General features: G+C 45.3%; 2 protein-coding genes across 6 annotated transcripts in view; both read left to right on the top strand.

The window, feature by feature from the left end:
• ZC3H7A (zinc finger CCCH-type containing 7A) overlaps positions 1 to 21,084 on the top strand; it is a 33,568-nt gene extending 12,484 nt beyond the window's left edge. Inside the window, exons 5-23 of one of the 3 annotated variants that reach the window (XM_035022290.1) lie at positions 981 to 1,139; positions 1,391 to 1,471; positions 1,579 to 1,617; positions 2,480 to 2,513; positions 2,999 to 3,282; positions 5,533 to 5,737; positions 6,814 to 6,878; positions 7,423 to 7,609; positions 8,585 to 8,746; positions 9,609 to 9,805; positions 10,082 to 10,182; positions 10,629 to 10,810; positions 11,463 to 11,539; positions 12,382 to 12,515; positions 12,943 to 13,048; positions 15,550 to 15,658; positions 17,353 to 17,486; positions 19,188 to 19,351; positions 20,166 to 21,084. In XM_035022290.1, coding sequence (XP_034878181.1) covers positions 981 to 1,139; positions 1,391 to 1,471; positions 1,579 to 1,617; positions 2,480 to 2,513; positions 2,999 to 3,282; positions 5,533 to 5,737; positions 6,814 to 6,878; positions 7,423 to 7,609; positions 8,585 to 8,746; positions 9,609 to 9,805; positions 10,082 to 10,182; positions 10,629 to 10,810; positions 11,463 to 11,539; positions 12,382 to 12,515; positions 12,943 to 13,048; positions 15,550 to 15,658; positions 17,353 to 17,486; positions 19,188 to 19,351; positions 20,166 to 20,355 — 2,610 coding nt within the window. In that variant the 3' untranslated portion in view covers positions 20,356 to 21,084. The remainder of the gene's footprint in view (positions 1 to 980; positions 1,140 to 1,390; positions 1,472 to 1,578; positions 1,618 to 2,479; positions 2,514 to 2,998; positions 3,283 to 5,532; positions 5,738 to 6,813; positions 6,879 to 7,422; positions 7,610 to 8,584; positions 8,747 to 9,608; positions 9,806 to 10,081; positions 10,183 to 10,628; positions 10,811 to 11,462; positions 11,540 to 12,381; positions 12,516 to 12,942; positions 13,049 to 15,549; positions 15,659 to 17,352; positions 17,487 to 19,187; positions 19,352 to 20,165) is intronic. The other 2 variants (XM_035022291.1, XM_035022292.1) reach the window with 2 other exon arrangements.
• Positions 21,085 to 25,140: 4,056 nt separating this feature from the next.
• Positions 25,141 to 26,465, top strand: part of TXNDC11 (thioredoxin domain containing 11) — a 59,196-nt gene continuing 57,871 nt past the window's right edge. For 2 of the 3 annotated variants that reach the window (XM_035022287.1, XM_035022285.1), the window contains exon 1: positions 25,142 to 25,493. In XM_035022287.1, coding sequence (XP_034878178.1) covers positions 25,248 to 25,493 — 246 coding nt within the window. In that variant the 5' untranslated portion in view covers positions 25,142 to 25,247. Of the gene's footprint in view, positions 25,494 to 26,465 lie in introns of all 3 variants that reach the window. The other variant, XM_035022286.1, reaches the window with a different exon arrangement.

Below are 26,465 nucleotides of genomic sequence, written 5' to 3'. Positions count from 1 at the left end.
CAGGTGCCCCCGAGTTGTGATTTTTTAAAACAGTGTTTCTAGAGAGAAAAAAACATTTTCAATAACATAGTACATTAAAAGTCAGTTTTCTAATTTCCGTTTTTAAGAAAGACATATTGACGCTTTTAGAGTGGCCTGAGGCTTTGAAAAATCAGCTTTGGATAAATGTTTCGGGATTTTAGAAATACTTTGTTTCTTGGATTGTCCTTAGAGTTGCCATGTGAGTCTGGCTTCTGGGCTGTGTCTGCTTATAAGAGAAGTAAGTGCAGGAAGACCCAGGTGTTCACAGATTTGTTTTCTATAGTGGATTCTTCATTGGCTAGCTGTTTGGGAGTTATATTTCCAGTTGACATTTTTTTTTTTTTTTAAGATTATTTATTTGAGAGAGAGAGGGAAAGAGAAAGAGAACGCATCTGTGTGCGCACACAGGGCAGGGGAGTAGAGGGAGAGGGAGAGAGAGAATCTCCAGCAGACTCCCTGGTGAGCTTGGAGCCTGATGTTTGGCTGGATCTCATGACTCTGAGATATAACCTGAGCCAAAACCAAGAGCCCGATGCCCAACCAGCTGAGCCACTAGGTGCCTCTCCAGTTGACATTTTAATGAGTTTCAACAAAGAGTAACTAGTGGAGAGAGTAGGACAGGAGAGTGATGCCTGGGGCATCAGCCGAGTCTGAAAAGTTTTATTTCTTGAAGATCTGGGGCCTTTATGGCCAGATGTTAACGTTTATCTGACCTGCATGATGGGTACATGGGGACTGATGTTCTATGTACTTTTGTGGATTTGAAATTTCATAATGAAGATAATTTTTTTTAAATTAAATTTTTTTTTGAAGATAAGTTTTAGAAAAATAATACCGCGAACGTAAGAGTTTAAAAGGGGGTGGGGGTGATAGTCCGGGTCTTCGTTTGTTTGCATTTGCAAGAAGACATCAGTGCAAGAAATGAATTGCGGCTAACTTTCTTTGGTTTTACATCTCAGGGTTTCCACGATAAAGTTTTAGAAGAGTGTGATGCTGTCCTCAGTTTAAATGCCAGTAACTGCAAAGCTCTGTACCGGAAATCGAAGGCTCTCAGTGATTTAGGAAGATACAGAGAGGCTTATGACTCTGTAGCGAAGTGCTCCTTGGCCGTGCCTCAGGTATGGACCTCATACTTCAGTTTGTTGGCTTACATCGTAACCATTTCCTTGCTTCCAGGTGGAGAAATGGCATGGAAAGAGTTAACATTTTCCAGCCAGCTGTCTGCATGCTTGAGTTAGAAGTGATCATAAAGCAAGTGTCTGGACAGAAGGGGAGTTATAGCTGTTTTGCCTATTTGTCTTCACAGTTAGTAAATACAAGCCTCCATTAATCATATTTTCATTGTTCTTCTCCCCCCCCCCACCCCCAGGATGAACATGTAATAAAACTGACTCAAGAACTAGCACAGAAATTGGGATTTAAAATAAGAAAAGCGTATGTCAGGGCCGAGGTAAGCCAGAGTTCTCTGCAGGAGGTATTTTCGTTTTGTTTTGTAACTTGGAGTCAGTTCTATTTTTAACTTAATTTTTTTAAATTAGCGTCTTTATTTTCTTTCAGCTCTCATTAAAAGCAGTTCCTGGGGATGGGGCTACCAAGGTAAAGTGATTACTTCTGTAAGACTCATAGCTTTTTGTTAAAAAAAAAAAAACAGAAGCATTGGCAGTTCTGCTTTTAATATTTTTGGTTTGCGTCTATTTTTGGGAGCTTTTTGTTCCTCAGACACATAATTGGCCAGAGCTTCCTGTCCTATAAAAAGAAGCAAACAACTCAAGTAATATCTTTTACCCAGCATTTCCTGAAGTCCAGGGGAGCATTTTCCAGGATGTTCGTAGATGTTAGGTTTTATTAGAAAAAGTGGCTCAGAGCCGCATACTAATTTTGGGAGTCATTGGGTTAAACACAGTTAATGAGTTGTTTTTTAAAGGTAAGTCTTCTTGGAGCTGTTAGGATGCCATCGTGAGTTGGGGAGTGAGTAGTGGCTAGACTCGTCCCTCTGGAACGGGGATGCTCCTGAGTATCCGTTGTGAAATAGTGTCTACCAGAAGCCAGCGGTGGTGGAGGGCACCTGGGTGGCTCAGTCGTTAAGCGTCTGCCTTCGGCTCAGGTCGTGATCCTAGGGTCCTGGGATCGAGCCCCGCATTGGGCTCCCTGCTCAGCGGGAAGCCTGCTTCTCCCTCTCCCACTCCCGCTGCTTGTGTTCCTGCTCTCGCTATCTCTGTCTCTGTCAAATAAATAAATAAAATCTTTAAAAAAAAAAAAAAGCCAGTGGTGGTGCTGATAGACTAGCCCTGCTTAGCCACATGGCACCGAATATTCCATTTGTTTCTTGGATCTTAACTGGAAGGAAGTCAGCTTTCTGTGAGAACTTGGCATTGCTCTCTTAGAATGAGATTTGACAGATGGCTTGTAGCGTAGAATCCTGACAATACTGTGACCCATTATTTGGTTTAATTTCTAGGCTTTGAACTGTTCTGTGGAAGATATCGAGCCAGGTATGTTTTCCCTTGTCCTCTTCATCTAGAAAGTACCAGCTTTAGATATTGTATGTCTCGTAGTGTCGTCAAATAAGATTACCGTGTGGTTGTTAGTATTAAAGCCAGAATAATTTCGAAAACTACCTTTGTGCTTCTGGATGTGCTGGCAAGGGATTGGTAATACTGGATGTCGGTAGGTGGTCATTGAATACCTCCTGGGGCCCAACCAGCATCTCACAGCTCCGGCCAGAAAGGGGCCTGGGCACTGTGAGAAAGATGCTTGTTTTCACAAGTGAATATGTCTATTCCTGGGTAAAACAAATGACTTTTAGAATTATTTTCCCCCTCTCGTTTGAACTGCTTTTACTGTCGTCTCTCCATTTACTTTTATAATCGCTTCCCTGTTTTCACCTAGCTCTTCATTTTCTCTGTTATGGGCTCTTGATGCTAGTCTTCTGTGAGTACACTGAGGAGGAGTGAGTACGTTTCTATCCGTGTTACAGATTTATTAACTCCGAGGCAGGAAGCCGTTCCCGTTGTCTCTGTGCCTACATCCAGCTTCTCTCACCAAGTCGGAAGTGAGCTGGCCTCTGTTCCCATTATGCCCTTAACTTCTATTTTGCCACTGCAAGTGGAAGAGAGCTCTTTGCCATCAACAGTGTTGGCAAACGGAGGGAAGACCCCCTTCACTATGCCGGAAGCATTTTTGGATGATGGAGATATGGTCCTTGGAGATGAAATAGATGACCTTCTTGATTCGGCCCCTGAAGCCAATGAAACTGTTATGGTAAATTTCAGCATTACTCCTCTCTTGTGAAGCCAGGGTTAATTTTTATTTATCTCTTATTATTTTTATAGAGAGAGCGTGAGCAAGGTTGGGTGGGGGAAGGGCAGAGGGAGAGGGAGAGAGAATCTGAAGCAGGCTCCATGCTCAGCACCAATGCAGGGCTCAGTCCCGCAACCCTGAGATCATGACCTGAGCCGAAATCAGGAGTTGGATGCTTAACCAGCTGAGCCACTCAGGCGCCCAGGCTTAATTTTTTTTTTTTTAAAGATTTTATTTATTTGAGAGAGAGAATGAGACAGACAGAGCATGAGAGGGGGGAAGGTCAGAGGGAGAAGCAGGCTCCCCGCCGAGCAGGGAGCCCGATGCGGGACTCGATCCAGGGACTCCAGGATCATGACCTGAGCCGAAGGCAGTCGCTTAACCAACTGAGCCACCCAGGTGCCCCAGGCACCCCAGGCTTAATTTTTTAAAAATTGCCATGTAACTGTATTTTCAGCATTACCTGTAGGCTAAACTTTAGGTCTCTTACCTTAAAAATTACTTTTGTCCTTCTCTGGTGGTACCAGGCTCACGTGGTTATTTTTTAAATAAAATAGGAATGCTAATCTAGCAATGACCCAGTTTTCCTCAACACCTGTTGGAATCACATAGCATGGAAAGGATGTGTTAAAAATTCTGAAAAAGAGGGGCACCTGGGTGACTCAGTCAGTTAAGCATCTGCCTTCAGCTCAGGGTCATGATCTCTGGGTCCTGGGATGGAGCCCTGGTCGCTTGTGTGCACATGCTCTCTCTCTCTCTCTCTCTCTCTCTCAAATAACTAACTAACTAAATAAAATCCTTAAAAAAATAAATAAAATTCTGAAAAAGAATAGCCATTTGATATTTAAAGAAAAATACGTCTTTTGGATTAAGAGTTTAAGGGATAATACCTCAGGGTAACTGTAAAGCCAAGGTCAGGCTAGATCGGGACTGAGGCTTGTTTTTGTATGGCCTACAACATAAGAATGGGGGTCTTAGATTTTTAAATAGTTGGAAGGAAAAAAAAAAGAACAGTATCTAGTGACACATGAAAATGATATGAAATTCATGGGACGCCTGGGTGGCTCAGTCGGTTAAGCGTCTGCCTTCAGCTCAGGTCATGATCCTAGGGTTCTGGGATCGAGCCCCGCATCGGGCTCCCTGCTCTGCGGGAAGCCTGCTTCTTCCTCTCCCACTCCCCCTGCTTGTGTTCCCTCTCTTGCTGTCTCTCTCTCTGTCAAATAAATAAGTAAAATCTTAAAAAAAAAAAAAAACATGATATGAAATTCATATTTCAGCGTCATCAGTAAAGTTTTGTTGGAACACAGGCATGACCATCCACTTATGTATTGTCTGTGGGCTGCCTTTTTATTGCAGCAACACGATCCAATAGTTGAAACAGAGACTGTGGTTGGCAAAGCCTAAAATATTTACCATCTAGCCCTTCGCAGAAAAGGTTTACTGACCCTGCCATAAAGTATCTTGAAATAGCAGCAGCAACAATAGTAGGAGGAGGAGGAAGAGTGGGAGCAATTCAGGGCTGGTTTCAGTGTGGCTGAAAGAGAGAGGGGAGGTACAGTGTAAAAAGCAGGCACCCCGGGGTTTGAATCTTCCCACCTCTGTGGTCTTTGGCAACTTACTTCACCCCAGTTGCCTGGTCTGTACAGTGGCCATCATGGTAGGAAGTATCTTGGAAAGGTTAACAATTAAATAGATAGTATGTAACTTTCCTCAGTACTTACAAGGCGGGGGAGCTGTCAGTAAATTGTCACAGTGAGCGGGGAGGAGAGAGGCAGCGTTCCATTTGTCTTTGTGAGATTGTGCATTTCACATCCCCAAGAAGGATGGTCCAGGGTGTCTGGCTTCTGCAGCTCCCTTCTCTTGAGCACCTTCCTTCTCCCCCAGCCCCCACACTACTCCTCTGGAATAGAGCCAGTTCTTACGAGTCTCAGGGTAGGGTGAAGGGAAGGAATCAGAGGGAAATGAAACGTGAATGTAACATTTGGCTTGAAATAGTACTGACCGTCACACCTTGATCCTTTTTGAAAGGTGGGCTTGCAGAGAACTAAGCTCTGTAGCCTAGATTCTTCTATGGAGGCTTGATTTTGATTTCAACTTTGTTACGTAATTACCCAGCGTAAGAGTTTGTGCCTATATGCTGATGTTCAAAGCAGTTCGGCCTACTTGGAACTGAGTTTCCTGGATTTTAATAGAATCTTTTTTCTTTTCTAGCCATCAGCGTTAGTCAGAGGAGCTCTCCCGGCCGCCAGTGTCCCCCCCAGCATACCCTTCTCAGCATCTCTGCTGGGCACCTTGCCGATTGGTGCAAGGTATGCTCCTCCACCAACCTTCTCCGAGCTGTATCCGCCTTTGACTTCATCCTTAGAAGATTTCTGCTCTTCTTTAAATTCATTTTCAATGAGTGATTCCAAGCGAGGTAAGAATCGAGCCATTTATGTAAATAATCCCAGTTAATTTTTAAAAAAAGATACTCTGTGTTTGGCAATTATTTAACTCTAGGGAGTTGGATTATTTTCAGGGTAGCTGAAAATATAAAAACTCAGTCTTCAGTTTTAATTTGCCTGGACTGAACTGTGTGCCATTCCGGAGCTCAGGAAGCATAGGGATACGTAGGGATGTACGTGGCACTCGTTTCTGTTTGTTTTCTTAAACAAGATACTTTGTTAAGCTGGGTGTCTATTGTTTTGGGGGGCAAAATGACTTTTAATGTTTTCTCCAAGAAAGGAGTACCCCATCTGAGAGAGTCATAAAGACAGGCTATCCTTTTAAATTCTGAACGAGGTAGATACTTAGTTACGACTAATTTCGGGTCAGAATTGTTCAGAATTAGATTACAGAGTTAGAGTTTTCTGTTTCAGGCTCCATCCCTGGAGGTCACTGCCTGGTGCCTTAGTTTTTACAAGGGGTTGCTGAGTTTTTGGTCTGACTCCTGTTTCTGTAATTCCAGGTTTAATATATACTTTAAACAATAATGCTAACAATCTTCAAATTTTTTCTAAGGCATTGTTACATGGTTAAAGGGAGAAAAATCAAAACGATTGATTTCAAGAGATTGACACCTGAAAACCCTAAAATTAGTGTGAAACAGAAGGGCAGAGAGCATATTAACCGAGTGGTAGACTGAGACAGAGAAAGTCATTGCGCCTTACTAATTTCTTTCATGTTGTGACGAGTTCCGGCTTCATAGTTTGAAAAGGAGAGGCTCTGTTCCCATTTGGCGTATGAATTATTTTCTTAGTCCTTTTAACTGGTCCTGCTCCGTAGGCCCTGCTTTAGCTCACGTCTCCGAGAACAGCTCTTTATATAAGTGTGTCGGAGGGTTGTGTGTGCCCTTGGTCTCCAGAGGGAAGTCCACTGCCCAGTCTGGGTGTCACAAGTGAGGATGGGGAGTAGTGCGGGGAAGCCGTAGTCAGCCCCTGAGCCCTGATGCCCTGATGTTCTTGTTGCATGATTAGAATGAGAAGGTCTGTTGAAGTGTTTTTATTATTTTAGATCTGCCCACCTCCACTTCTAGAGAGGGAACAGCGCTTAGCAGCAGTAATTCTTCCCTTTTACTTGTAAGTGTCACTTCCTCTTTTGTAAATGCGTCGTCGCTTAAACGTGAACGGAGGCCTTTTGCTTAAGTAACTGACTTACTGGAATGGCGGTGCTGGTCTCCCTTACATTTTGCGTGTGCTGGGGGAAAGAGTGGTAAAATAAGACTCTCCTGGAGCATCCGGTCATAAATGCTCTGTGTGTGACTGGGTCTGTCGCAGACGGTGGAAGAGGCTTTAGCTCAGCAGAAACCACAGGAAAGCTGAGATCAGGGCAGATAAAATGCGTGTGCTGTGCTGTCGAAGCAGAACAGTTACCTGTTACTTTTAACAACTTTGCACGGAGGATCAAAGACAGCGGGGGAGGGGCCTAGAGACCCAAAGATTGGAAAACAGAAAGAAACCCGTTTTTTTAAATAGAAGCGCAGCAAGGGCAGACTAGTACGGATTTCAGCAGATGAAGAATGTCGTATTTTCACAAATTTGTTTCTTTCTTTAGTGATAGTGCAATATTTGTTGGCTGTTTTTTTTTTTCCTGTTTTTTGTTTTTTTCTTATTCTTCTTGCAGATGAATGGACCAGGCACCTTGTTTGCTTCTGAGAGTTTCCTGGGAATTTCAAGCCATCCCAGAAATGACTTTGGAAACTTTTTTGGAAGTGCACTTACTAAACCACCTTCATCAGTGACCCCACGACATCCCCTTGAAGGAACCCATGAACTGAGACAAGCTTGTCAGATCTGTTTTGTAAAATCAGGTCAGAACCAAACAAAGGAGATGACAGTATTAATAAGCTAGTCCATCTGAGAGTTCTTAGGAATTTGTCAATAGGCGTGGAAAACACCAGCTATTGTGATTCTTCCAGCCCTATTTGAGTTCTTTCTTAGCAAGCAGCAATTATTGACTTGGGCCCCTTGGAGTCTAATAGGATAAGTCTAGTCTTATTTGATATGATTTCATTTATAGAATTATATGGAATGGAACATCTACCTGTTTTTGAGATCTTACTGAAATTTTTATGAAATTCTTTATATTGTACATACATGTTTAATAATGTGATCTTTTTTTTCAAAGATTTTATTTATTTGAGAGAGAAAGAGAGAGAATGAGTGGGGTGGGGGAGGAGAGGCAGAGGGAGAAGCAAGCTCCCCGCTGAGCAGGGAGCACAATGACGTGGGGCTTGATCCCAGGACCCTGAGATCATGACCTCAGCTGAAGGCAGACGCTTTACCTGCTGAGCCACCCAGGTGCCCCAGGAATGTGATCATTTTCAAATAAAGCAAGAACGAGAAAAAAAGCGTTCTAAGACCAATATTTGATGTAATGTGTATAAAATTAAAGTCTTTTCTGTTGGTTTGTTTCATATCTTTACCCCTAAGTCTGGTGATAGAAACACAGTTTGTCTTAAACTGGATCCAAATTCATTTTCTTTCTTAGTTGCGTATTTAATGGTGTTCTTTACCTTTAGAAGCCATCAGAATTCCTGTCCTCATAGTTAAATAAGGGTATGTTTTAAGGCTCCTGGTGTCAAATAAAACTTTGTGTTCTCTGACAGATAGCATATAAGAGGCACAAATCAGTAGCTTATTTACATTTGGGAGTTATAAAAATAGGGTTTTTGTGACAATGTAATAATCAGTATCTATCTGTTCATATCTGCTTATAAATGTGCCTGTGAAATGAAACGTTACTTTTTGTGCCTTCGAGCAATCCTTTTTCACATCTTTTCCAGGCCCGAAGTTAATGGATTTCACTTATCATGCTAATATGGATCATAAATGTAAGAAGGATATTTTAATTGGTAGAATAAAGAATGTTGACGATAAATCATGGAAAAAAATACGTCCAAGACCAACAAAAACAAATTATGAAGGACCTTATTATATATGTAAAGGTATGTACTGTAATTACTTAATTGGCGTGCATGACATAAGTGAGAAGTGATTTGCTACATTTATTCTAATGGTTCCCGTGTTACTGTTACTAAAAGTGTGTAGAGTTTATTGTTGCAAGTTCCTTGGGTTGAGACATTTGTATTTTTTTATTATTATTTATTATTTTTTTTACCTTTGTTTTTAACTTTTTAATATTTGAGCGAGCAGGTGTGAGCAGGGGTGGGGGGCAGAGGAGCGGGGAGAGAGAGAAAGAGAGAGAGAATCTCAAGTAGACTCTCGCTGAGCGTAAATCCCAACACAGGGCTCAATCCCATGACCCCGAGCCGAAATCGATGGTCAGCTCCTTAACCATCTGAGCCACCCAGGCACCCCTGTCTTTAACTTCTTACACAGTGTGTGTTTTCTCGATGTTTATGGAAACAGGCTTTGACCAGGTTTCAAACGGAAAACCGTCTCACACTTGAAGTTCCGAGACTTAGTCTGAACAGAGTCAGAACACTGAACTAAGGCTTTGACCAGGTTGCTCTTTGAGGTTGCTTTTGAGAGAACTTTGTGGATTCATTTTTGTCAGATTGCTTCATCTGAACGCGCTTTGAATGTCCTTACATGATTTTTTAAGCTTAGATGGAGTACGTGAGGGTATCACAGTCTTTTCCCTGCCCGAAGTAGAAATAATTCAGGCTCTTGGGCCGCTGTTTTAGAGCCCATGCCATCCCTGTGCAGTAAGAGGCACGTCCTCGCTTGAAGCTATCCGCGAGTTGTTCGAGAAACTCAGATGGTGCCCTGAACATGCTTGATATTCACCGCTTTGGAAAAACAGTGGCCATGTTTTCACTGTCTTTTAATTGTCTGTCTTTCTAGATGTTGCTGCTGAGGAGGAATGTAGATACTCAGGCCACTGCACATTTGCTTATTGCCAAGAAGAGATAGACATCTGGACGCTGGAGCGGAAAGGAGCGTTCAGCAGAGAGGCTTTCTTTGGTGGCAATGGAAAAATCAACCTCACCGTATTCAAACTTCTCCAAGAGCATCTTGGAGAATTTATATTCCTTTGTGAGGTACTGTCTCCGAGCCTTATTTTCTACTGTAGAATCGGTGAGAGTTTCTGACTTGCAAGTCCAGAAGTAGAAAATACTGAGCACTGGTCCGGCCATAATGGGGAGCATTCACTCAGCCAGCGGTAGTTACTACTAGGATCCAAAAGAATACAAAAACCTCATTTTAAATATTAATCAGTAGAAGTATGTAATGTATAAGCATGTGTATAAGTATGGTACAAAAGTTCTATTTTGTATTATGTTGTTGTGGTAATTCTTCTTCTCTGTCTGTTCCAGAAATGTTTTGATCATAAGCCTAGAATGATAAGTAAAAGAAATAAAGATAATTCTACTTCTTGTTCTCACCCGGTTACAAAGCATGAGTTTGAAGACAATAAGTATGTTGGTAGTTTCTAATTTTTATAGTGACACAATAGATTCTGTTTTTAGATCCAAATAAAACCAGAGTAGTATCTCCCCAGGCATCTTAGCCCTGTTCTTCTGTTGTCGCTGTTTTGAAAGATGATGACTACTTAAAAATGTCTATTAGTATATTTTGCTGGGAATTTTTAAATGAATTATTAAATTAATGTTTAATACAGAAAAGCATTATTGATTTGTAGCTTCTTATGACATGGATTTAAATATTTTATGGCTTAATGTGTAGTCATCTTCCCCCTCCTTTAATTCAACAATTGTGTAAAGTGATTTATTTTTTCTGATAAAGATTTTTAAGATGTATTTTCAGTCTAGAGCTTGACCTGATGTATGTATATATTTTTATTTGTTTTCTTTTGAAAAGGCTTTGGCAGAACAATAATAGATCACTCCGTTTGTTTCTTAGGTGCCTTGTCCACATTTTGCGAGAGACAACAGTAAAATACTCCAAAATACGTTCTTTTCACGGTCAGTGTCAGCTTGATTTATGTCGACATGAGGTTCGATACGGCTGTTTAAGGGAAGATGAGTGCTTTTATGCGCATAGTCTTGTAGAACTTAAAGTCTGGATATTACAAAATGAAACAGGTAGGTTTGTGCATGATGAAGAAATGTCTCCTCACAAACCAAGAAACAGGCTCTTCACTCTAGAGACCACACTGATGGTCACCAGGGGGCAGGTGGGGGGGGGGCACATGAAATAGGTGATGGGGATGAAGAGCATGCTTATCATGATAAGCACAGGGTGATGGAAGTGCTTAATCACTATATTGCACACCTGAAACTAACAGAACACTGTACATGAACTCTACTGGAATTAAAATAAAAAAATGAAAAAAAAAAAGGTCTCCTCAAAAGCAATCAAGGTTTGGCAGAGCAGTATCAGAGACTTTTCTCTGTCATCGTGATGTGGCAACATAACTATTGATTTTATCCTTAGCTTTAAGCTGTCACTGTTCATTTTTAGAGTGGCTTATTTTGAGTATAACCTCATGTAGTGACTTGCTGGTATGAGTTCATGCATGTAGTGTGCTTTTGTGAGGAAGAGAGATTCCTCCGACCACACCAAGAGCTGTATTTGTAAATATTCCGTTGTGAAAAAGAGTGATGTGACGTGCATTCATCTTTGGTGGCGGATTATGCTACGTGGGGGATAATGAGGGAATCGAGTCTGTGATTGGATGGGTGGACTGTTCATGCACAGAGGGAGAACCTAAAGCAAGGCTTGTACATTTCCCAGGTATCTCACATGATGCTATCGCTCAAGAATCTAAACGATATTGGCAAAATTTGGAAGCGAACATACCTGGAGCTCAGGTATTTTCTCTTGTGTACTTTCTGCGTTTGGTGTCCTTTCTGCAGCGGCCTTGTGGATGCCACTTGTTGACAGATGCAGTTTATACTTTTTTAAAAAAGAAGATTTTATTTATTCATTTGAGAGAGAGAGAGCACACGAGTGGGGGGGAAGGTACAGAGAGAGAGCGAGAGAAGCAGGCTCCCTGCTGAGCAGGGAGCCCGACGCGGGACTCGATCCCAGGGCCCTGGGACCATGACCCGAGCCAAAGGCAGACGCTTAACCGACTGAGCCACCCGGGTACTCCGGATGCAGTTTATACTTCTAGTGCACTTACATCCTTACTGTTCACTGACTTAATGTGAAAAGAATCCCAAATTTTAGTTGATTGTAATAAAGAAAAAAAAATAGGCATCCCGTAATGCCTGCCAAGGCTGTAGGATACAGTTGTCTTACTCAGTTTAATTGGCAAAACAGTTGGGTTCTTGGGCTGTGGGGATCCTGGGAGTGAGGGAGGGAGACTGTGTCTGTGGTTCTGCTTCCCACCTGGCAGGACTGCTCTATGCACTACCTCCCTACCCCCAGCCACAGAATCCTAGTTATCACCCTCCAGAGCTGGCTTTCATAAGTTGAGGTTTGGTGTCTGTAATCTGCACCTATCATATTCTCTTGCATTGGGTGGAGAATTGGAGATTTAGTTATCTACTCAGTGTCTCCAATAGTGTATATAATGGTCAACTCATCAAACCAGACAGTATCAGAAATTGTATGCTATTATGCGAAAAGAAATACCTGGCAATTCAGTATTTTGTCCTCAGAAAACTGGTGTTCTCTTAAAAGTAAACTTGTGTTTTAATTGTTTCAGGTACTTGGCAATCAAATAATGCCCGGATGTCTTAATATGAAGATAAAATTTGTGTGTGCTCAGTGTCTGAGAAATGGCCAAGTCATTGAACCAGACAAAAACAGAAAATATTGTAGTGCAAAAGCAAGGCATTCGTAAGTAGTGTGTGAGTGTGTATGTGTGTGTGTGTGAGTGTGTGCAAACAATGCCTATTTCATAATTCTCTGTTACATGGGTATGTTACATAGAAGAAAAAAAGATTGACTTTGAAGAGAGCAGAGCAAAGTAGATAATGTAGGAGTAATTGCAAAGTGAAAGGGAAGAGATTTTTACGATTTCATAGATAAGAATTCAACAAAATTTGGTAGTGTCTTCTCTGAATTTGATCAGTTCTTTGTTCAGGATTCCTAGGGAATGTCTGTTAAAATAACAGGAAAGGAAATGACAGAATCATAAGGCATTTCTTTTAGAAGGGTTGAGAAAAAAATCTCTGGTCCTTCAGGTACGAACATTGTACCTGTCCCTTTATATTATGCCTTGTGCCAGTGTGTCTTTGTTTTTTCTGAACTCCATGTTTCTTAGGTGGACCAGAGATCGGCGTGCGATGAGAGTGATGTCCATCGAACGTAAGAAGTGGATGAACATCCGTCCTCTCCCCACAAAGAAACAAATGCCTTTACAGTTTGATGTACATACGTAACTTTTAAGCCACTTTTTTTTTTTTAATTAGGCATTTCAAATCATTAGAAAGTAGTAGTGATTCAGATTGGAACTTCAATGCTCGTCGTAATACCAAAATTTTAAATGGTCCTCTTGTTTTCCTTCCCCTTTTGTATGTGTGGTTCTGTGACAGTTTCCAGATTGACTGGGATTGGATGAGTTACTTGGAGAAAGGAAATAGACGGTGGAGTCAAGAAATAGTTATGGGCATGACCTACCTTATTTTTCAGATGAATTACTTTGGGAGTGAGTAGGAGAGGATTTCATTTAAACTTGATTCCTAGGCTTTGCTATCCAACTCAAGGCCTTCTGTTATTATGAACGCTACTGATAAGTTTCTTTGACTCAAGCAATGGATATTAGCTAAAAGATACCCCACTTTATAGGATTTTCTAAAAGTAACGCAAAGGAAAAATGGTCAGTGTTCGAGGCACACGTTCTTCAAAACCCTTAGAAAGTATCAGACCAACTGAAGGGGTAGTATTTCATTCACAAGGTGGCACGTTTCTGCTCCATACCCTCTGCTGCGTTCCGTGGTCTTGAAGGTGACGGTCCAAGCAAATCCCTTGAGCCGGCTCTGGACTTGACTCTTCAAGGGAGACAGTCTGGAGCGAGTCTGGAGGGGTGTCATTGTGTGAGCTAACAGAGACACTTGGAGCATTGACAGGCAGTAAACTTTCTGCCCCAGTGGTGGACAGAGGAGAAAACTGTTTGCCCAGAGAAGCAGAGCAGGTGGATTGCAGAGCCCCCTCGGAAATGATGCCCCCTCTCCGACTTGCCCAAGAGAGTTGAGGAAGAGGCAGGTTAATTTCCCGTTGCCCAGGGTACCTTGCGTTTTGTAAACATACACAGGTTACGAGGTCAGGCTCTGAAGGAGGCGGTATGTTTGTGTTTCATCCACAGTGGTTTTAGACTTGGGGATCTGAGTGATTGAATTGGTGGGCCTTGTAGGAGGGGAAGAAGGTTTGTTGGAACCGTGGATATCTTAGGCTTTAAAAGAGGAGATTATGGGTGTACTCCTCATTCTTTGTTAAAACAAAGGCGACTGAGAACGATTCTAGTTCAGCTGCTGGGACTACTGATTATTCTTTAATCTCGGACGTGCTGTATTGCCGTGCAATGTGCCAGTAGCTCATTTCCTCTTTTTTTTCTACCATACTAGGTATTGCTAAGGGATCCTTTTTCTAAAAGAAGAAATAATACTCTGTGTGTGTATGTGTGTAGACAGTATGGTGAGGTGGAAGGAGAATGGGCTTCAGAGTCTGCCAGAAAGGCCCTGGTCAAGTTACTCAGCCTCAGTTTGCTCATCTGTAAATGGGAATAATTACGTCCTAGGGAAGATTACATGAGATGGTGTTATGTAAAAACCCAGCACAGTGGCCGGCCTTCTCCTTTATCTTCTCTTCTCCCTGCTCCTTATCATTGAACTTTGAGAGACTATGGTAAATGTTTCCCTAGTAATACCTGCCTAAGAACTTATTGGGGTTTCTCACTTTATGCAGAGGATTGGGGGTGGGGGGTGTTGACATTGGCCCAAGGAAGGAAACCTGCAGTATTCAGGGCTGACTGCTTTTAGATTTTTAGCAAAAACTGATGCTAAGCATCTGATATTATGTAAACTAATATATGGGGCCAGCCTCTGTTGCAACACAAAGTAAGCTAACAATTAATTATACTAGAATGCTCTATTAAGACAGGTATATTGATGATATTTGAGAATGAGCTGTCTTGGTGCTGGAGGTTTTCTTAGTTCTTGATAGTTGTGGTTCTTAGAGACATCTACATTCTGCTGATCGCTGCCACCTTATTTTCCTACCAGTTTCATTGTATTTACTTAGTAAAAACACAATGCAAATAACCAGAAAAGGTAATATTTGAATGCTACGTAACTGGATGGCCTGGCTCGTGTATTCATTGTCTCCAGACAATGCATATCGAATGAATGATGGCTGAGGTTAGCTACCAGTATGGGTTATAAGTAAGCTAAATGTCTGAGATTTTTCCTGACACTGTTCAGGACCTTTGGAGTAGTCCGTAGTTTCTTTACTGCCTCCCAGGAGCTGACAAGGAGGCTCCATGGGGATTAGGCAGGGAGAGGAGTTGCTGTCAGACTGAGGGGGCCAGAGATTTGCATTGTGGAGACCAAATGCTCTGCTGAGTTAAAAGCAGGTACTCTGAATAAGGGAGTTTGTAGACATTTTCTTATAAGAAAATATTCCATATCCTAGTTCCATACTTTGTTTTTTTTTTTGGAGATTTTCTTTTGAAAAATTTTGAGATAGAAAGCTTAATATCATCTCATGTATGTTGGGCTTAGAGTCAGTTTGAATTCATTCAAAGTAATCTTATGTAATAATTGTGTTACTCAGCGTTAGCACAGATAATGACGCTTATTTTGCTTAAATGTAAAAATTAGGCAGTTTTACTAACTGTACTCTTAAAGCATATTCATATTTCTTTTATATACAGCTGTGCAATCATATTGCTTCTGGGAAGAAATGTCAATATGTTGGGAACTGTTCCTTTGCTCATAGTCCTGAGGAGCGGGAAGTGTGGACTTACATGAAGGAGAATGGGAGTAAGTTGCTGTCTTACCTGTGGCTTGACATCCATGACATCTAGCTTGCTGGGCAGTTTCCTTCCTCTCTGTACATGTGCCAACTCACCGCGAACCCAGGAAGTAGTTTGCATTGTGCCATTCTGTCAGTGGAGTGTGAGCCTGGCATCTGATCTGTGTTTGCTTAGGTCAGAGCTGGATACAAATACATGGGAATATTTGAATGGCACAGACGTGTGCCCAAAAGGTGGCCTGGGAAGTGCAGTCCTTCTTGACTGGATCAGACCATCTGCTCCGATTGTGAATAGGCACCCCCGAAAAGTCAGGTTAGAATTGAAGGTTTCCTCAAGGAGGCCTTCCCGGTAGAACAGCCCCAGATGCAGAGGCCCGAGGAGAGAATGTTTATCTTGGTCAAACTGCAAGTTGATCGTGGGAGTCTTTGAGAGGAGCCTCAGACAACCTTTCACTTTTGACCGGAGAGGTTTTACTGCAAGGACGGGGATCGTTGTTGTTTAATCTCTAGGAAACTGATGGAAATTTATCAACTGCTTGAGATCTGCAATCTCTGAATTACAAGAACCAATCAGATTGAAGCATGTCCCCTGCTGTGTTTAACCGGTGTTCACACTCAGTGACCTGTGTGGACAGGACTCCTCGCTGTCCTGCTTGGAGAGGGACATACTGTTGGGCCTTACTGAAGATGTCCTTGCATATCAGGACTGTTGCAGCGATTCCTGCTCCAACTGGTCTGGATGGCGAAGGATTTCTAGGTGGCCTCTCATCTTAGTCTGATGACATATTGTTAGAAACACTTGCGCAGGCAGCAAAGCCGATTTTTGACCTTAACCTCATTACCAGATTTTTTTTAGCACAGTGGTTCTCAACCAGGGATGAATTTTGCCACACATACCCGCCTCCCTTGGGAACATTTGGCAATGTCCGGAGACGTTTTTGTTGTCATGACTTGGGTGGGGTGTCCTACCGGCATCTAGTGTGTAGAGTCTAGGAATGCTGTTAAACATCCTGCAATGCACAGGACAGCCCCCCACAGCAGAGAATTAGCTGGCCCAGCAGTGAGGCCGAGAAACCTGGCTTTGCACTTGATGGTCATGCCGAATGTACTTGTTCTTACTGTAGGAAGCCGAGGACCTGGTCACGGTTGTGCTGTTGTAAATTGCACCCCAGCATGTGGGTCCTCGGGGACGGTGGCTCGACTGACGGGCTCCCGTCAGGGTCAGAATCTCGATCCAGTGGTAGTGAGTTTCTGCTCTTTCTTGGTAGACAGGAGTGTATCCGCTGCAGGCCCCTGAGCCGTGTTTAGTAGCCCATATGGTTGTGGGGGTGATAGTGAGTGTTTTACTGGGGGCAACAGGAAGCAGTGGGAGGTGCTTTTTTTTTTTTTTAGCAATACCCTTTTAATGGTTTCTGACTTTTCAGCACCCCCAAAGGGTCTTGCAAACACGCAGGGAGTTAATTCATCTTGAAAGCTAATGTTGGCACTCTCAACAGTCCGGAATTAGGTTCAGAGTCATGAGGGTTTACCTCCCCCTTGGACAGGGCCCCTCTCCTCGCCTAATGTAATCCGTCTCCGTTCTGCCGTCTCGCTTTCCTCTCAAAAATGTACGCCAACTGATACAAAAGGTGTGCATGATCTTGTGTGTATTTCAGTGGTGTATTTAAATTTCCGCTGCTGAAAGTGATTCATTTTTCTTTAGTACAAGATATGGAGCAGTTTTATGAACTCTGGCTAAAGAGTCAAAAAAATGAAAAAAGTGATGATGGTGCCAGTCAATCAAACAAGGAAAACGGAAAACAAATTCACATGCCAACAGATTACGCTGAAGTTACCGTGAGTCCTTCGCTTCCACCACTGATGGAGCCTTTCCTTTCTTTCTCTTTCCCTCAAGTCTGGTACCCTCGCTGGCTGCCTGCCCTCCTCTGGTCTCTCCACCTCCCTCTGGTGGCCTTGGGCCGTTAACTTAAGTCCCCCGATTCTAGCAGATCCTTTCCTTGATCCTTTTGCTAACTTTGGAGCCAGAGAATTTGGAGCCTAAATGCTGGGGCCTCTCCTTATGAGCCTGTGGCCCTGGGCAGATTAGTGAGCATCCCTGAGGGGGGTCGTGATGGGTAAGTGAAGTAGGGTGGGTCCTGGACACTTGGGCCGATGCTGGGCCTCAGAAGATGCTCTGGAAATGTGGGTGCTAACAGGCCCCCCCCCCCCCCCCCCCGCATTGTCTCCTTACCTGCTAGCGTCTGGCCCCTGCCTCAGGGTTCTGTGGACACTTTAAGTCCTCTGTGGTTTTTTACTGTTTGGGTTTTCTTTTAAAAGTTTTTGTAAGAGTAAGGAGGACAGTATAATGACTGTTCTTGAGCCCACCATGTTAATAGTTCATTGTGTTTGCTTTTGTGAAATAAATAAAATGTTTGCAGATAGAGTTGGAACCCCCTTTGTCCCCCATCCCTGAGGGGCAAGATCCAGTGTGTATTTCAAAAATCCAGGCTATGTGTACCTGTCTTTGACATATTTATTCCTAAGCTATAGTTCTGCCTGGCTTGTGTTTTTAAAGAGGACATAGGCACATGTGTTATCCCGCTCCTTGTTTCTTGTTTTGTTTTTTGGCACCTCCCTGTAATTGACTCCGCTGGATCCGGGTCACGTCTGTGGCCTGGCCTTGCCCCCACGCGTGTGCCTGGGATGAACTCCACCTCCTCTGCCAAGGCACAGTGCTGATTCCCTTGCCACCTTTCAAGTGTGTTCCTGTGTTCCCAAAGCAGGGTCACCTGGACCTGCTGGGTTGGGAGATTTACCTGGGCTGTTTAATCAGGTAGATCTTCATCACCCCCGACATAGCGAGTCACAGTCTCATGGGAAGTCTCCAGGAATCTGTTCTTACCCACTGCAAATGATGCTTCCCCAGGGCATTTGGGGAACACCGCCCAGATGCTTACAGCTTGCATCTGTGGTGGTCTTCCACTGACGAGAACACAGTTCCTTCTGTGTAGGTCTGTGCCCCGGGGACCGAGTCCTCTCAGCATCTGGGCTTCCCTGGTCCCTGGCGCGAGTCCTGGCCCATAGTAGGAGCTCATTTCATGTGCCCTGAATGGCAAGGCTGCTCGTCCCTCTGCAGCTGGAGAGCTCCAGGCTTTCCCGTCCTCTCTGCTGGTCCTCACAGTGTTCATCCGTCCCAGGGTCCTCGTGTGAACCTGGCCCCTTGTCCTCCCTACACACGTCCTTGTTTGCACACCAGCCCCTGTCACCTCTCAGCCAGAGGCTCGCTGGAACCTGGCTGAATCCATTACCACTGCCCTCTGCTGCCTGTGCTCTGGCCCCCCTCCCAGTGCTGGGATCCTTTTCTTGGTCCTGTTTCTGACCTTGACTTTGAGCTTTACCTTCTTGCCCGGCTCCGCCACCCCCCCCCCCGCCCCAGATGGGCTCCCCGAGAATAGAGTCTGGGTTTCTAGCCCTGGTGCCCTCCCCGAACCGTGTTTGGCCCGTTGAGGGACCCAGACAACACCCACTGATGGGACGCGTGTCTCCCATGCACTTCAGGCGGACTTCCACTGCTGGATGTGCGGCAAGAACTGTAACAGCGAGAAGCAGTGGCAGGGCCACATCTCTTCCGAGAAGCACAAGGAGAAGGTTTTTCACACCGAGGACGACCAGTACTGCTGGCAGCACCGCTTTCCCACAGGGTATTTTAGTATTTGTGATAGGTACGTAGCCCCCGGAAGCTCCCGCGTGGGGAGTGCGGAGGTACGCAACTCGCTCAATCATCCTGGCGGTGGGCAGAGGTTTTGGGGGTGATGTGGTCTGAGAGTGGGTGCTTGGACTGGGGCTCAAAGCGTTAGTTGCTCCTTGGGCGTTTCTTCACTCTTCTGCGGTTACGTGAAAAGACTGACTAGCCTGCCCGTGTGGGGTTGAGATGTCTTAAGATAACCGAGGAGAGATGTATGTTTGTTCCAATTTGCCCAAACCATCTTTGAGTTGTCAGGGGTGAGTGGCCAACCACAACGTGCCCTGCAGGGGGTGTTCGTCAGTTCGGAAACTGCCTCTGAATCCTGGCTGTTCCAGGGCATATATGGAACCGACTCAGGTCAAAGGAAGAGGTTACTATCGCTCCTTTGTTTAAGTTGCCTTAGAAAACGTTTTAGCAAAAAAAAAACAGATAGTTTTGAGTTGCTCCTCACTTTGTCAAATCACTGTCTGTATGTAATTTCCCAGTTCAGATCCACGTGATACCCCAAACTATTGAAGACATCTTTTAGGTAGCGTCACTTCTGATTTCTTTCTCCTGCATCAGGAAGGACTGCGGTCTTTCCTCCCCCCATCAATCAGTATTTCTCACCAAATACATTTAAAAGGGCTATTTTTTTCCATTGTAGATGTCAAGGCTATATAATGTTCATTTTTCTAGGCTTAAGATTTTGAACTAAAAGTTTTATGCAAATCACCAAGCTAGTGAAGCGCGGACTTTTTGGGTTTGTATAAATAACTCGGGGACGCTCACCACGCTGACTCGCCCTGCAGGTATATGAAGGGCACCTGCACAGAAGGGAATGGCTGTAAATTTGCACACGGGAATGCCGAACTCCATGAATGGGAAGAAAGAAGGGATGCCCTAAAGATGAAGCTCAACAAAGCAAGAAAAGATCACTTAATCGCCCCAAATGATAATGACTTTGGAAAATATAGTTTTTTGTTTAAAGATTTAAACTAATATGCTGGCTTTTATGTATGTTACCTAATCAAAGCATTGACCAGAAAAATTGAAAGTGTTCTAAGGCACGTAGCAGAGGAGCTGCAGATTTTCTGCTTGTATTGGCGTCTATCGTCCCTCCTGAGCAGCAACCCACAGTAGGTAGGAAAATGCGCTGTTTAACAGGTCTGGCCATGCTCTCATGGCACCATTGGCATCAAATGGCGAAGTGACCGCTACCCTGTTGCCATCTGTTGAACAGACTTTTGGATGAAGTGTGTTGGGGAAGAGGATAAGGTTATGTCTAAGACGACTCCTTGAGTTGGTCCTTCAGATAAGAACCATCATGGTGAGAGAGTAGAGACTTGCGCTAGGGGTCAGAAGACATGATGGATGAAATTCTTCACGTTTTAAATGGAACAAATTTGTTTAATATAATAAAGTTTGCTACTTATCTGTACGTAGGTTGCTAAAAAGGATTTTCTTAACTCAGATTTTAAGCCAAATAACCATTTAACACTAGTACATGTTAAATGGGGTATTTTTCTGTATTTGTATGTTTCACTATAATAAGGGAACTAAGGATAATGTGCATTGACACTATTTTGAAAAAATAATCAGTTGGACTCAAATTTTATTTCTTGGTCTTTTGCTGTTTAAATGATGATTTTGAAAGATTACACTTGTACTGTTGGTATTGTGTAGTGTATGGACCAATATTGCCTGTAATAAACATTTTATATATAGATGTCTTTCATTTTTTGGTGTGGTCCTTCCCCCCCCCCCCCAAGAATTATTGAAACTGGGCCCTAAAATCACAAAGTTGAGTTTTTTTTTTCAACGCCTTTATTTTTTTATTTTTATTTTTTAAAGATTTTATTTATTTACTTGACAAAGAGACAGCGAGAGAGGGGACACAAGCGGGGGAGTGGGAGAGGGAGAAGCAGGCTTCCCGCGGAGCAGGGAGCCCGATGCGGGGCTCGATCCCAGGACCCTGGGATCATGACCTGAGCCAAAGGCAGATGCTTAACGACTGAGCCACCCAGGCGCTCCTCAACGCCTTTATTTAAGCAATTAGTGATAGTATGCAAATTAGACATGATAACGACTTTTCACTCTGTCCTGCTCTCTTCCAGATTTGGGTTGATAAGCAGCTTCTCTTGTTCAGGGACATGTTAACTCTTCTGGGGCTCTTCTGTGTTACATTCAGATGCATGAGTAGCAAGGAGACAAACAGCCAACTAGGATGTGGGCCATGGGTTTCCACAGATAACTGGCACAACACTCTCAGTAGGGCTGTTTTGGTTGGCAGGATGGCTGGCAGACACAAAGACAGAGCTAAGCTGTCCTCTGGGACCCTGACCTGCTTCAGAGGCTGGGACGTGGTGACCTAGGAAGAAGAGTTGTCGGCAGGGTGTGGGGTGGGGGGCTGCTATGTCCTGAGGATGTTACCAGTGCTGTGTCCTTGTTGGGGGTGGGGGTCGGGGGGGGAGTGGTGGATGGGCTTGGAAGACAGGGATCTGCTGGGCTGTGATGTGCCAAGCCTTCAAACCCTCGCGCAAAGTCACTTCCTCGTGACGCCCTTGAATGAGTGGGTTTAGGGGTGTAACGGAAAAGGGTCTTGGTTCCTGTATGTGAGTCCAGCCACCGTGGAGAGGAGGGTATAGCTGCTGGTAGTGAGATGAGACAAGTAGATCATCTAGAAGAACCAGAGGCTGCCTGTGACTCCTTGAAGACAGGAGAGACTGTTTTTCCTCCACGCGCGGGAAAGCAGTTGGGACCAGTTTTACTTGGTGGATGCATTAGGAGTGCATCTTATTTGCCAAATAGATAATTTGTTATGGGTGACAGTTTCTGTAGAATAGACTCGTAGTGTTATTTTTCTACCAGGTCTTTCTAGTCTGATGGCCCTCATTACATTTTTTCATCGTTGTACTTTCTTCCAAACTTCTTTTTTTTCCAGGGAGAAAAGCAGATGGTAAAAAGTGGTCTCTGGTGCTCTGTTTCGGTTAACAGATAAAAAAGTCGGTTGTCTTAACTTTTGGAATCCACGCTAGAAACAGCTTGAGATCCTGTGAGTGGTCGAGAACTCAAACTCTTTAGTTGGCCTGGAGAGATTAGAATATAGACTTCTTGTATTTATTGCAAGGGAAGAATAGCAAGTTCTGGAAAGCCAGTTCTGGGGTCCTGATTCAAGGTCTCCAAGAAACATAGCCACCATTGCCCAGACTGCCCAGGCTCAGGGCGTTGGCTTCCCTCCTCCAATTCCCGACAACCTGTACCTTGTCAGGCATATCCTGTTTGCTAAGTAAATGCTTAGAAGCTTTAAAAGTTAATGAGCATTATTTCAACATATACTCTCCCTGCCCGCTTCTCAGACTCCACCAACTTGATCATGGTGTAAAAAGTGGCTATGAAAGCTCAGATATGGGTCGATGTGGACAAGTTATGGCTGACTGAGTCCTGAAGAGCAGTGTCGCCTGACCCTGACGGCCTGGTGTGTTCAGAAATGAACTTAATCAGTTTCAGAAGTACATTCTGGTGTCAGAGCAGCATGGAAATGTCTAGACAGAGAAGAAGAAATGAACTGCCTTTTTAAATCCAGGGTGGTTTCCTGGCCTATGAGACGTCACCTTGCATTGCCACAAGGCATTGTGGGTCTTAAAAGAGAACCCACAGGCAGCAAAAGTTCTTTGGACCTTATAAAGGCCTGTGCCAATGACAGGTGTGTCTTATAGAAGTGTAGGGTGGATTCTGTCCTGGCAACCTACAGTGAATGGAGACTGGTGACTTTGGCCATATTTGTTTCCCTTAGTAATACACCAGTGACCTCAGATCTACACAGACAAATCAAGAGGGACTAGAAATAAGGTTAATATTAAAAAACCTAGAAATACATTTTTTTTCGGTGTCTATAAAAACAAGGTTATATAAAACAGTATGAAAACACTGTATTACCGAGTTTGTAATGTAATAGATGAAAAAGTAAAAGCACAGGAACGGGAAGAGGAAACAGAGCTATATTGGAGAAGCTTCTGTCTCTTACTGGAATTAGGGTAGTATAATCTGAAGTAGAAATTCTGGAAAAAATCTATATAGTGATCCCCAGAGCAACTGCTGAGGATATACCAAAGAAAGGTTTAAAATCATTAATTAATGGGATACTAGCAAATATCCGCTTAATACAAACGAAGGGAATAAAGAAGGAACAAAAAGGACAGGAGAGGGGTGCCTGGGTGGCTCAGTTGGTTAAGCCACTGCCTTCGGCTCAGGTCATGATCCTGGAGTCCTGGGATCTGCTGCTCCCTCTCCCACTCCCCCTGCTTGTGTTCCCTCTCTCGCTGTGTCTCTCTCTTTCAAATAAATAAATAAAATCTTAAAAAAAAAAAAAAGACAGGAGAGCTATAAAACAACTAGCAAAATGGTAGGTGTAAATAAGCTACCAACGTCCTGGGCCTCAGTGGTGGACACACTGAATGCCATGGCTCCCTAGCAAGGTAGCCAACACTAGCCACACCTTACATCCCTGGAAGCCAGGCACCAGGCTCACCCAGCTGCCCTGGGGCAGAGGTGAGGTCTCACCTTAGCTTCTGGTTCTCGCCAGCCCAAGCTTTTTGTTTTGTTTTTTGCCTGCAGTCATACTGCACTGGTTCCCTCAGAATTTTATTTGCCTAGTTTTCTGATTATTCATAGTCACCTGCGGCCTCAGCAGCCGTGTAAGTATGGACTTCACTTCGCCCCAGGTACACTTGTCCCTCTCCCTCATGGCAGCAATTCTCTTCTGTCGCTCTCAAATCGCCGCATTTCATCCCTTACTGACTTGTCTTTTATAATCACAAAACTTTAGAAAGGACCTAACATTTAGAGTCAGAGATGTTTGAGAGAGTCAGCTGTAGGTCACTGGTCACCCGGGCAGCCTACCTTTGAGTCTGAATTTCCCACCTACTAGCTTTGTGGCCTCAATCAAATGACTTTTCCAAGCCTCGGTTTTTCTTGCCATCTGTGGGGTGAGTCCAAGCAGCACAGACCCTCCCCCAAGGGCCGAGGTGGTGGGAGATGAGGCTTTCGGGCACACGCCGCTTAACTGATGCAGATCGTGCACGCTGGGAGACTACAGTAACTGAGTTTAGTGAGATCTCACTGTGGGCCTGGCACTTTCCGTAAATCACCTCATTTATCCTCAGAACAACCCTGTGGGAGAGGTACTGCTATTACCCTCCATTTTACAGACGTGCAAACCGAGGCCGAGTGACCTCTCCCGCCCGCCTCACTTGCGGGACCCTGGACACCTCTCGTCCCCGCACCTATTTTCCCAAGGTTAAGCGGGGATAATTAACGGCACCTATGTTCCCCGGGGCCTGTACGGACTCGCGGGCACGAATGCCATCATCATCACGCCACTTAGAACTCAGCAGGCCAAGCGGCGACTCCCGGATGCCCGAGCTCTCAGATCCCGCGCTGGGAGGATCACGTCGTGGACTGGCCGGACGCCCGACCCGCGCCTGCGCAGACTCCGCGGACGGAGGGCGGAGCCTGTGGGACGACAGCTGGCGGCCGTAGGGGCGCCTGCCGGGAGGCTGTTCGCGCAGGCTCTGTGGGTGAGGGGCGTGGCCCGCCGGGGGGGCGGGGCTGTCAGGCGGTGTCGGCATCCGCGCAGACTCCGTGAACGAGAGGCGGATCACCGGGGGGGCGGGGCCGCCGGGAGGGGCCGGCGTCCGCGCAGACTCCGTGGGCGGAGGTGGAGCTGCCTGCGCGGGGGCGGGCGCCGCGGCGGCGGCGGGGCTGACGTGGAGGGTCCGGGTTAGCGGGCGCGGCGGGCTGCGGGATTGGGGAGCGACGGGCCGGGCCGGGCCCTCGGGCCCGAAGCGGCGGCGGCGGTATAAAGCCGGCGACAGGGAGCATGTAATGTCGGAATGCGGAGGCCGCGGCGGCGGCAGCAGCAGCAGCAGCAGCGACGACGCCGAGGACGAGGGTGGCGGCGGCGGCGGCCCCGCGGGCTCCGGCTCCCTCAGCCCGGCCCCGGCCGGAGTGTCCTCGGCGGGCCGGCTCCGTCGCGGGCTGCGCGGCGCCTCCCTCATGGCGCGCCGGCGGCCCGAGCTGCTCTGCGGGGCCGTGGCGCTCGGCTGCGCGCTGCTCGTCGCCCTCAAGTTTACCTGCAGGTGAGGCGGCCCGCAGCCGCGGGGCCCCGGCCGGCGGCGCAGGGCCGGCTCGGGGCCCGCAGGGTCCGGGGTTGGAGCGGCCTTCGCGGGGGAAGTGAGGCCTGGCTTTGCCTGGAGCCACGGACCCGACCCTGCTCAGGCTTCGGCCGTGGCCGCCACTTGCCCCGCGGGCCAGGCGAGGTTTTCGGGGGCTGCTCAGGATCCTTCCTTCATCCCATTTTAGCACCGAAGTTAGTGGGCCACGTTCTGAGCTGCTCGTCACCTGTTGGGGTTTCTTGGGGTGGGGGGCGCACCTGTCACTTCTGCGCAGGCTGTATGTAGGACCCTCATTTAACCCCCATCGCGTTTCCCTTATGCCGCGAGTGTAATGATTCACAACTGTTAGAGTCCCAGACCCCTTCGACAATTCGTGCACTCATCGATCTAACGATTATTCATCCACACGTGCTACGGTGGATAACACTCACCCAGGTGAGCGTTCAAGATAAAAATCCCACTCTCCTTTCCAGTGGGACAGGCAGTAAACAACTTAATATAATTTTAAAGGGCTCCTGTAAGTGCTCTGCAGGGAACAGAAGGAAGGAGGGTGGGGCAGAAAGGCCTTCGTGACCACGAGACCTAGGAAGCTCACCCGGGGAGGAGGAAGGGGCCAGCCCTGGGAAGATTTGGGGGAAGAGTGTCCCAGGTAGAGGGAGCAACAAGGGCAAAGTCTGGACGGGGCTGTTGTTTTACTGGAGCTGAAAAGAAGGCCTGGGTAGGCAGGACCATAGTGAACAAGAAAAAAATTAAAGTTACTGTGTCTCTTTTGGGGAAGGTACACAGATACAAAATGTGCTTTAAATTTCAGGAGTACTTTTGGTCTCCTAAGTGCTCAGTGTATCTTCTCGGACTCCCAGTTTGTAAGTCTCTGTTGCAACTGACTGGCATATTAGCCAAGAGGAAGATTTCAACTTGGAACATTTTTACGGAGTG

The sequence above is a fragment of the Mirounga leonina genome, unplaced genomic scaffold (assembly GCF_011800145.1).
Source record: "Mirounga leonina isolate KUSES-001 unplaced genomic scaffold, KU_Mleo_1.0 Mir_175, whole genome shotgun sequence".
Lineage (NCBI taxonomy): Eukaryota > Metazoa > Chordata > Mammalia > Carnivora > Phocidae > Mirounga > Mirounga leonina.
The sequence above is the reverse complement of the archived record's forward strand: the minus strand, read 5'-3'. Positions and strand labels throughout refer to the sequence as shown.